This window comes from Thermobia domestica, chromosome 1 (assembly GCF_964235325.1).
Source record: "Thermobia domestica chromosome 1, izTheDome1.hap1.1, whole genome shotgun sequence".
NCBI classification, from domain to species: domain Eukaryota; kingdom Metazoa; phylum Arthropoda; class Insecta; order Zygentoma; family Lepismatidae; genus Thermobia; species Thermobia domestica.
The window spans coordinates 224,309,455-224,321,764 of NC_137454.1; the positions used below are offsets into that span (position 1 = coordinate 224,309,455).

Below are 12,310 nucleotides of genomic sequence, written 5' to 3' on the forward strand. Positions count from 1 at the left end.
TACGCCACTGGACGAAAGGGATAGTCAGATTGAACAAAACCATGTTACCAGCCCTGCAGACTGAAATGAGAACTTGTTGCGAGTGAGACCTAAAACACGTGCAAGATAGTTCAATTAGGTTGCCAATTGTCAAAGGTTTTACTGTTACACGTTTTGCCCTACATCGCTTCAAGAGCTAGGCATTTTGCCATGCTTTTAAGAAAGTATAGTCATTATTTGAAAACACTTACCATTTTTGCTAAAGTTTTATATCGTTATCTCTTAGATAATTTATAAGAAATGAATATTCTTCAATTGTTCGAAATCTTTTCTGTTAGTCTATCCATCAAAACACACTATTTGTGGGTGAAGTAAACAGCTTTTAACTTGTTATGGTATCACTTATTATTGTGGCACAATTTGGTCGTACTGAGGTCCAATAAACTCCACAGGATTTATATATATATATATATATACAGAGAGGGAGAGAGAGAGAGAGAGAGACAGGTCCGAAACCAGCCACAGAGGTTTGTGGGGGCCATGAATATGTTAGTGGGGCCAGGCCCCTTTAGCCCCCCTAGTTACGGACCTATATATATATAAAGGTTGTTATTTCCTTTGCAATATGTGGATTTTATTTCTTTCATATGATCTACTATATTTAAGCAAATATAGAGAACACTTTCCAATGATTTGGTTAACTTCTTCTACTAAGAGAGCAAATTTGTCATGCACTGAAGTTCTGACAAACCTTTCTGTATAATAATTTATACACTAGACGAAGCAAAAACATGTAACACCAAATACGATGGCACTTTGTTGTTTTTCCCAACCTCCGATGAGTCACCAGACGATTATCATGTGAAATGACAAAACGGAGATAAAGCAGAGATAAACGGAGATTTGACGTTATCCACCTGTCACACCGTTATAGAAACTTTGAGATTGAATCGTTATAAAATAACGAGCTTGGAAACATATGGAGAGCTATCGAAGCGATTAGCAGTCATGACATCAAAACTCAATGAGACTCGCAAACTCTTCGTTGGTAGGGAGAGTACATCAGGTTTAATGTTCTGTCACTGGCACAATTGCAGAGAAAAACACCATTGTTTCTTGTTTCCCAAACACAAGACTCGTCTCTTTGATATGGGTTTGAAATACCCATGAACAAATAGAAAGAAGTACTAAAGTCACTGTCGCTACAATCCATTAAGAGATATGATTAGCCAGATGTAGCACGTTCAACTGGGTGATGCGTAGACAGTGCATCAGCTCTCAGGTGTCACTATTTCAGACTTTGTTAAAATGAGTTCGCTACTTCTTAATCTAGTTCCTCAATTGCCTCATGATGATGGAAAAATGAAATGAAATCTTTGAGTTTGAGTTCCCATGATTATGCCTTGACTGCTAAGGGAGACCATGAGGTTAATGATTGAAATGGTGCAACGAAGAGAGTGGAAGAAAACCGGAGAATCAGGGAAAACCTATATTCATTGGTAGTTGTCCATTACAAAGCACACTTGGCACGAACTATGATCGAACCACAGAACCAACGCACCAGAGGTGAACGCTCTACCACTGAGCCACCACAGACTTTATGATGACGGGTCAACACCAGAAAATGTTAATTGTCTAATTGCGAGTAGAACAATAAATGGATGCAAAATTTTGGTAAATGTGGGTGCAGGTTGTAGATGGATTAGATAGAGTAAAATAAAAATACTAACATGTACGTAATAAATACATTTATGCACACATTTAAAGAAACTGCATATATGAATATACATACCTGTGAAAATGCTATTGTACGTTAAGAACTAAACATATTCAATTTGACTAAACAAAAAGTATTGTACAATAACAAGTAATCTATGAGAAACTGCAGAATCTACTCAAATACAGACAAACATAAAAAGAATCGATATTCAAAGTTCTAAAATTGTTTTAAGAGAAAATGAACACAGAGTTAGTGTGGGTGTAGCTGCACCACCCACTGCACTCACTGTCCGGCCGTCTATGAGTAAAACCAGGGACCAGCACTACGAATTCGAATACACTATATTTTGGATTTTAGGTACAAACATTAAACATATTCTTCACCTCCATCGATCAATATTGAGAAATTCGCAAAGAAGGCTTGTTCTGAATTTGCGTTATATTTCACAAAATATTTTACCGTAAAAAATTCGAAGATAAAATGCTATTTGTGTGGTCACATACAGAATAAAATTACAAAAGTTTACAATTATTACTGGAAATTAATGTTGCCACCCATTTCGAACATTTTAAAAGCAGATAGTTTCTAATGTATTGAAATTTAATTTCTTATCGATAGTATGAAATGTAAATAGCTGTAAATTTCCATAAATGTTCTTCAAGTTTATTTTGTATACAACAAGTTTAACAAAAAAAAAAAAAACTCCAAAATACGTCTCTTGAAAACAGCTCTTATTTGCAAAAAGGATAGTGATCGCTCTTGGCTGTTGCAATGGTCTGTCCAAACCGCTTGATAAAAATTTAGAGTAGCGTAAAAACAAACGCTGTTTAGTTGTTTGTCTTATATGTTAAAAAAAGAAAAAGCAAGAAAAGAAGAAAGGAAAAGCTTTGTAAGGTGTGTGTGTGTAGGGGGTGGCGAATTCTACTTCGCCCCGGGCGCCGAAATATCTAGCTACGACTCTGCCACTCACATAGTCTATAAACGTAATTTGGAGATTTCCACAGCTAAATATTTAAATGTTCACTCTTTGACTGTATTATTGAGTCATTTTGTAAATTGATGAGGGAGCTTAATTTATAGCGTTCTCATTCCTTTTAGGAACAAAAATCGTCCGTAGTTTCCCGTTAATTGCATCACTCTTCTTTTGTTCTTATTTTTCTAGAACATTCTGATACTACATTAATCTCGCCTTTTTTTTTTTTAGAAGAGAAAGGAAACTACTGTACTGTTGTTATCATATATCAATAATTGATGAGATTGAGTTTTGACTTTTTAACACAGTTAGTTATTGTATTGTACTCCACTTTTCTATTTCAATAACTATTATAATGAAAATCTTTTGGTTCCGAGATTGGATCACCTTCCACACACATTTAGTTAGAAAGGTAACTTGCAGGAATGATGTGATTTTTCCGTTTGTTTCCTTGTAAGCCCATCGCAATGGATAGAAATAAGATACTATCGTTGGGTGGCTTGTCGAAAGATGGATATATATCTATATCTCTTTCTTTCTCTCATAACATGTTTTTGTACTATCACTAGTTTTTAAGTGAATTTTTTTGAATGAATACAGATCATTCATAGCTGATGAGTAGGTAACAAATCTTGCATTAGCACAATGGAGCAGGGACTAAAATTATTAATAATAATAATTTTCTCATTAGGTACAATCTCTCAAACGCTCTAATGTAGTTTCCGTGGACGTTAGTTATACTTTGGCGCCACCAGCGGCAGGCGAATCAGAACAGCAGCTCCGCTACCGGTGGGAATTTGGCGAGTGGGGTCCTTGCTCCAAAAGCTGTGGAGGTGGACGCCGTCACAGGACTGCTGTGTGTAAAGATGCAGAAATTGGAAAGCTTGTTTCCAGAAGATATTGTCATCTCAAGCATAAACCTCAAAGTCAAACTGAGGCGTGCAATGAAATAAGGTAACTTAAACATTATTTCAACTGAAAGCTATGTAAATTAGAAGTAAATTAGTGTCAATTTGTTGGAGTAAAAAATGTGTTCTTGTTTCTCACGACAAGAGAAAAATGTAAAAATAAACTTGCATTAGTAGGATCTACGAGATGGAGTAAATGTTTTCATGAAATGATGTATTGCTTCTAGTAGCACCGCAATACATTAAAAGAAATATTTGGTAAAGTAATTCCAATTGTTTTAATGTTTAGAACTGTAATCATTTTCGGAGCCAGAAGTGTCGTTTGTATGGAACGGATTGGCTTTATATATACTTGAAATAAGGAGTTTTACATCAAATCAGAATTAACTAGTGAAATATTTTTATATATAGGCAACTAAAAAGATGTCCTTTGGGGAAGGACGGTCGTCCCTACCACCCTCCCTGGTGATCCGCCAGTGACTGTAATTGGAAGTAGACATAAAACTATTTTAATATTTCATTTCATACCCAGGATTTTATAGTTAGTGCGATGCAGTGAAAGTTTGGAGCGATGTTTAAAATTTACAAACTATCTTTAGGATATACAGGGTGTTCGGAAACAACACCAATAAACTTGGGAAATCATTCCTCACACAAGAACACAATGAAAGTTATCGACCAAAGTGGGTTAACAAATACGTTATTTCGAAGTTATAGCCTGCCAAACATTGGCAGAAACAATAAAATAAAAGGTCATAACTTGAGAAGGAATGTCGTATCAAGATTGAGTAAAATAACATAATGACTATCTTAAGCCTATAAATCACATCAATATGGCCAGCCAGTATAGAAAGTGCATCACTTTTCAGTTTCTGGTTTACCATTTTTCGTTTGTAGAAGATTTAGTGATTTTTTCTTCTATGCATTGATTCTAACCCAGTTGCCTATAGTACGAGGGAGCACTGAGAAGTCTTTAGCTTTCCTAAGAAATACAAGCCAAAGTTTTATGATGGATTTATTCCTATATCAGGTCATCTCTAATGACTATTACCCGGCATCGAAGTTTCCATTGCAGGAGACTGCGTTGCACCTGGACCACGGGTATTGCATCTCATTCCTTTTTCCAGGCTCTCCACAGGCCGAAAACAGTATGGACTCGACGATGAGGAAGACGTCGCTTGGAGAGTTCGAAAGCTCAATATTCCATTGGCCTGACGTCTGGACTCTTGACAGGGATGTCTGAGAAGGGAACTATATGGCGAAATTTCAGTTTCGTGTTCCATACAGAGATAGAATTCCAGCGATGTTTTCGCCATATAGCTGGATGCCTTGTCTTGGTGCAGTTCAACCTGGTTCATGTTTTATCCGTACAAATGCTAAGATTTCATTCTAGTATATTTCAATCTGGATATAAGACTGGAAGTATGCTACGTTGATTTGGGCGTTTTGCACCGCCTTTCGGAGACGTAATTTGCCCCCTTTATGAGAAACCGGGCACAATCATGAATCTTTTTGGAAACTCTCTGCACATTGGCAGAAGAACATGCTTTGGTCCCTTGGCGTCAACAGGTCTGTATGTAATGGCATGAACTTTACCACAGTCTGTGAGGCAAATCCGCGCCTCAAGAAGGGCAACAACAAACTTCCACCGATCACCCGCGAGATATTCACAGCGCTTCCTGCAGTTCCTTTTTCGTTCAGCCGCATGACATGGTTTCAGGGCGTACACATTGCTCTTGCGAACGACCATGAGACATAAATCCTTATGAATGGCGTAGTTGATTATCGACTGCGATGTGTGGGATTTACTGGCTAGCTCACGCTATATGAGGGGATTTTCGGAGGTCGCCTACTCCGAACTACACACAATAGCAGCGGAGTCCTCTTTACTGCAAGCCGCTTTCTAGCTGCTCACGTTTGTGCGGTGGGCCCAGGACTGTGCCGCATATTTTCGTATAATACAATTTACGGTGGCACCACCTACACGAAAATTACGCACTTGACATGAACCAACCTCTGTACGTATAAATCACTACTTTATATAGGGCTATACATATATCTAAGAAGTAAATATACAGAATTTCCTAGTATCGTGGTAAATAAGAACAAATATTGACAATTAGAGAACCTTTACTCATTTCATACTTTAAATATATATATATATATATATATATATATATATATATATATATATATATATATATATATATATATATATATATATATATATATATATATATTGATCATACTTTTTCAGTGTAAAAGTTTCTTTTATTAGAGACTAGCAGCGTTCACCCCGCTTCGCTGCGGTCACCCCGGAACGCAATAAACTTTGTTACTTAGATAATTTTTACTTTTTCGCTTTCAAGTGATATGATAAAAACCATTATAACGCCTGTCATTTATGTTAACCCGCCGAGTGACACGCTCATGCGGGTTGCATATACATACGTTTATTTTTATACCTATGATGAACTAACACAGGATTTGTACGTAATGGACACCTGAATGGTCAATTATCTCAAGACACTGGTAATTGAAAATTAAAGTGATATGATAAAAACCATCTAGGGTCCAAATCCTAATAACCCCCCAAAAATAAAAGAAATTGGTTCAGCCGTATTAGCGTGATGAGCGGACAAAGGATTTGTACGTTCTCTTTTATATATATAGATTTAAAAAAATCATTGTTATGAAAAGATTATTTTTAATGATACAGAATATTGTTACAATATTATTTCAACAATATGTGCATTTTCATCTCCATAGCAGATCTACTGCACAGTATCAATACTATGTGTTAGTAGATCTGCATACGAAATTGCACAGCGAATATATTAACCTTGGAAATATGCATATATATCGATAGTCTATTCAATTAATACATTACTTTGTGCTACAGTATCCCAGGATGTTGTTGTAGTCCTGTAATCAAACTCTCCTGCAGGCAAGATAATGTGATGGGAAACAGCCTATACTGGGAGAGTTGCTCTTGAATGATGATTTGTGCACACGCCATTTGCACCGAATTTAAACAAGATGGTGGTTAGAGCCCACGTTAGTTGTAGGTCCCGTCCTTCACAACCTTGGTGCTGCATAAGGACACAAAACATCAAAACTTAACTTGAAGCAGCAATGAAAGGCGAAAAACGAAGTTACTTTAAACAGTAGTTCAATGCTTTGGACGTAAATTGATTACAGTCATATTCTAACTTAAGTTTTTCTACTACACAGGGTGAACCTGAAAGATGTGCACAAACTCCAGGAGGTGATTCATGACGTCAAAAGAAGACAAAAAATCCTCTTGCATATTGTCGAATTCCGTGTCGTATAAGAGTGACAGTCGTGCCAACTTGGAATAGAAAATCGAATCACGACAATTGGAACGGAACAGAAAAATGTGCATATACTTCGGGAGGTGATTAGTGACACCAAAAGAGAACAAAAAATCTTCTTCCATGTTGAATTCCGCGTCGTGTACGAGTGACAGGGGTGCCAACTTGGAATCCACAGTCTAATTCGTATAATTGGAACAAAACAGAAAAATGTGCACAAACCATCTCCGTCTGCGCAACTGCCTAATGTACCATTTTGCTGATATTCATAGCTATATTTAACTAGTTTGATGTCATGAATCACTTTCTGCAGTTTGTGCATATCTTTCTGTTCCGTTCCAATTGTCAGGATTCGATTGTCTATTCCAAGTTGGCACCTCTGTCACTCGTACCTACGCGAAATTCCGACAACATGCAAGAGGACTTTTTGCCTTCTTTTGATGTCACGAATCACCTCCCGGAGTTTGTGCACATCTTCATCTTCACCCTGTATATTCTTTATTTTTATCCTTATGGGTTATACTATATATTATTTATACTGAATTCTAAACTGGAAATAACTTAAAATTTTTAACAGAAGTGAGAAATATTAAATATATAAATATTATATATATTGTTATTTACTACGATTTTGTGTTCATGCATTACTGAAAAATACTTTTTACTAGGAATATTTATACATGAGCATCTCAATCGATATTAGTTTTTGTCATTAAGAAAAAAAAATAGTTTAAATGTTGATTACTTAGCAGACAACGTTGTATACTGTCCTACACTGATCTACACAAAATTACTTTTCCAGCTGTGGCTATCGTTGGGTAGCTGATAATTGGGAGTACTGTAGTGCAACTTGTGGCTCAAGAGGATTTCAGGAGCGACAAGTCTTCTGCGTCCATCCCAGTGACATTTTTCCCAATGGAACTTGGAGGGGTTTTGTGAACCCAGTTCTTTGCACAGATCCAAAACCCCGTGAAATACAGCATTGCAACCGAGAGCCATGTCCTTCTCATTGGATTACTGGAGGTTGGTCACAGGTCAGTATAGTAAATTGAATCAAAAAATTAATGTATTCGTAAAATAGCTTAATATAATATTGAATTTATATTTACCTAGGTAAATAGTTAAAAACTCACCTCTAAACATCGTACAATACGAGAGTACAATACAACAAGAACATCATACATGTATACGTACCTCGTACTGTATACAACGACAAACTGTTTCAACGAACTACGGTCGTTTTCATCAATGTATGTTGAAAACATGAAGTTTAGGAAACCAAAAATGGATCTAAAGATGCGATCTTGGCCAATAATTAGTTTTTGGATCAGAGACCACAAACTTTTTGGGTGGCCCCTAAATCGAGTTTTCGTACGAATTTTCTACAGAATAAGCGCATCATACTGAGTTAACTGATAGTTTGTGTTTGGCTACACTATATGTAGTTCTCCAGCTATAAGGCCTACAAGAACATTTTGAGTGCCAATAATTAGTTTTTTTGGATCTAGGGCTACAAAATTTTTGAATGGTCCCTAAATCAAGTTTTCGTATCTTCTACGAAATAAGCACATCATACTGAGTTAACTGATAGTTTGTGTTTGGCTACACTATATGTAGTTCTCCAGCTATAAGGCCTACAAGAACATTTTGAGTGCCAATAATTAGTTTTTTGGATCTAGGGCTACAAAATTTTTGAATGACCCCTAAATCAAGTTTTCGTATCTTCTACAAAATAAGCACATCATACTGAGTTAACTGATAGTTTGTGTTTGGCTACACTGTATGTAGTTCTCCAGCTATAAGGCCTACAAGAACATTTTGAGTGCCAATAATTAGTTTTTTGGATCTAGGGCTACAAAATTTTTGAATGGCCCCTAAATCAAGTTTTCGTATCTTCTACGAAATAAGCACATCATACTGAGTTAACTGATAGTTTGTGTTTGGCTACACTGTATGTAGTTCTCCAGATATAAGGCGTACAAGAAAATTTTTGATTGAAATATATTGGATCTTTTGATCCAATAAGGAACATAAGCTGCTAAATAATTCACATTATGAAATTGCCTCCAACTCATGGATGATGGATAAATGTTTATAGTTGATATGGATGAGTAATTGATGAAGACTGATGAAGACGCCAGTGGTTCGTTGAAATAGTTTGTCGTTGTCTACAGTATTATAGGATACTCGTCTAGGTGAATTTTTAATTAATGTATTCGTAGTTATTTTATAGATTATTTCAAGTCTATTTGTGCAAATAATATGAAATACATTATTTTATAACACATGAGCTCCAATCTCGTTAACATGAGCTTGATCTCCTTAATAACACCCTATTAATATGTAACTCTCCCCATCATGGCTCTGGAAATCGCTAAACGAATAGTTAACACTTCTGACCAGAGTATATAAACATTTATTTAAAACTAAAATACAGTGTAACAGTTTCGACAACTTATTTGCGTCCGCCCACCTATCTATCTTGTCTGTTGACAGGTATCCGTTGACATAGCGAAAAGCGGTCCTTTGGAACCGATTCAGTGTCCCAAGAATAGGTTCTATCTTATTCCTTAACCCTCTCTTCAAAGCGGAAGGGATAGAAATCAACCACTTCCAGTTTTGACATTAATCATAACGCAAAGAACAGGAATACATAGCGAGAAGTGCTTTTCTGCCATCGCTAAGCTTTCCAAGCAAAAATTCAGTTCCCATCCTTAACTCTATACAAGAACTGGAAGTGATAAAAATCCGCTTCCGGTTTCAATATTAATCTTTATAAAGCAAAAGCAGTAAGAGGTAGCGAGAAGCGATTTTTTGGAATCGATTCTACAATCTAAGAATATGTTGCATCTTCTCCCGTAACCCTCTATTTAAACCAACCAGAAGTATATAAATCAACTATTTTCGATTTCAATATTAATCACCATAGAGCGAAACCGGTAGTAGAAAGCGAGAAGGAGTTTTTTTTCCCTTTTTTAATATGAATTCAATACCACAATAATAGATTGTGTCTCAGATATTATTCCTTTATTTCAACCGGAAATAGTAGAAATCTACTACAATCACTTCCGGTTCTTATATTGATCCCCATACAGCAAAAACGATAAGAAGCGACAAACGGTTTCTTGATATGGATTCAGGATCCCAAAAATAAATTCCATATCTTCTCTTATTCCTCTGTAAAAACTCCTATAAGTTGATGTAGTATTTAGAAGACACCGGACTTCCTTTGCTGTTAAAGTTTACGTACTATGCATGCATCAAAAGTGTCTTTCCACATTTTGCCTGAAAGTTTTAATTATTTATTTGTTTATTTTTCACTCAAGTGTCGTTATTAACGTTATAATACATTGAGAGTAAATATCAAAAACGCCCTACTGTATAGAATACACTTAATCTTTTCTTGCGGACAAATGCATTTGGTTTCTATTTTCAGTGTTCAGCAACATGTGGACCAGGTATTCAAGTGCAAAATATTCGTTGCCCAGTACCCCGAGGAGAACCTTCATATTCATGTGGATCACCGCCTCCAGATGTCCGCACGTGCCACCAACAGGAATGTGCCATACCTTGCACGAAGGATGCATCAAAATTCTGCCATCTCTCTGTCCTGCGGCGATATTGCGTTATTCCTCAATTTAGAGAGTTATGTTGTATCACTTGTGCTAACCACTTACCTGATGAATAAAATTCTAACCAACTGTGGAATGTCGAAAATTTATAATAGAAATAGGTACATACCTAGGTAATACATTTGGAAACGTGGTGATAATGATTTACGAGGGGGGTCGGAAAATAAGTTTCCCCTGGCGGTTATGAACGGAAATGTCTATATGAGACAAATAAGTGTTACGAAAATGAAGAGGAAGGTAAGTTTTTCTTTATTTTTCTACATTAGAACCAAAGATATTGATGCGTTTGTCATACCGTTGTGCAAGACTTAAAACCCCCTCTTGGAAAAAAATGCGTGTTCTGCACTGCTGTCATGACTTCGCCATTGATGCCAAAGTCCCTTCTGTTCACAGTCTTCTTCAATACAAGATAGAGATGGAAGTATGTGGGTGCAAGATGGAGACTGTATGGTGGATGAACAAGGCGCTACCAGCAGATGGTGGAAAGATGGTTTTGCGTTGCCGCCGTCGAGTGTGGTCTCATTGACGTTGAAAACAACGCCACTAGTAAGGAACCCAGTGGCGCTTTCTGCGAATAGTCTGACAATACCGCACAGCAATGATTGTACCAACCTCCGTATTTCCCGGCTACAGAGTGGGCTTCTCATGCGAACTTTCTGCTACCACTGCGACAACACCATCTGCACCACCGTACACCAAATAACGCATAGATTGGTATGGATTCTCGGGGCAGAAAAAGAAGGGAAATTTATTTGGCGACATGCTGTCGTAATATCATATGTCGATAGAAATCGAAGACGTGTTTAGTTACTGAACAAAAATACATTATGGTATAATTATTAAATAAATAGTAGATTGGTCTTCATTATCTGCCAACTTGACTATGCTCTCACCTCTTTCTATTTTACATGCAAACTGTTACCATTGTTGTAATTTACCCTCTATACCAGCCATTTGGTCGATATATGACGTAGGAACGCGGTTTTACAATCTGATAAACGCAGACAGAAAAACAAGGAGCAAACTAGCAGCCATAGACCTACGAGTAATTTGCCTGGAGAACCGTCAACTATACTTTTGTCTCCGTTGTCTGTTAACAACGTCGCATTACCTATCAGCTTATTTCCGCTCTCCGTTTGGGTTACCGAAAAGGGAAGCAGTAAACTGTAACGTCATAGAGCATTCAGTTGTAATTGATTCATCTACATTATGCTTTAGCAGTGAAAATTAATGGGTCGACCCGTCACGGTCATTTTGTATTTACCAGAACGATGAACAACTTATTCTTTGTAATAACGGAAGGTAACAATGGAAAAATATTCCATTGTTCCTGAATATTAAAGCCTTTAAGGGAAACTATATAACTTTATATTCATTAACAATGCCTGAAATTTCAATCATACCCACTAGAAACATCTTCAATCCAGTACATGAAAGTTAATTATAAAAATTTTAAAGTTAATATTTATAATTTGTTTTACTATTCTTTGTAGATTTGTTTTCGTTGTTAAGCTTATTCTGCCACCACTAGGTATTCTTCAAGCATTGTGAGGTTAGGTAATTTGCGGAAGTTGACAAACCTTCCATGTAGTATGGTTTGCAGTTAACACTTTCGGTTCTAAGTCCAAGTTAGACGCGGGGTAAATTTATTTAATGCAAACGGACAATGCCCCAGTTTGGCTAGATATTATTGTAGCAGTTTCACCCAACAATATCAAAGAAATGTATTCATCTTAAAATGTTTAAAGATTTATTTGCCCTGT

At 36.6% G+C, this 12,310-nt stretch overlaps 1 protein-coding gene across 2 annotated transcripts in view; it reads left to right on the plus strand.

Moving 5' to 3' along the window:
* Nucleotides 1–10,617, plus strand: part of LOC145694306 (A disintegrin and metalloproteinase with thrombospondin motifs 1-like) — a 176,678-nt gene extending 166,061 nt beyond the window's left edge. For both annotated transcript variants that reach the window (XM_081770395.1, XM_081770400.1), the window contains exons 14-16: nt 3,364–3,626; nt 7,718–7,949; nt 10,352–10,617. In XM_081770395.1, coding sequence (XP_081626521.1) covers nt 3,364–3,626; nt 7,718–7,949; nt 10,352–10,603 — 747 coding nt within the window. In that variant the 3' untranslated portion in view covers nt 10,604–10,617. The remainder of the gene's footprint in view (nt 1–3,363; nt 3,627–7,717; nt 7,950–10,351) is intronic.
* Nucleotides 10,618–12,310: the final 1,693 nt, after the last annotated feature.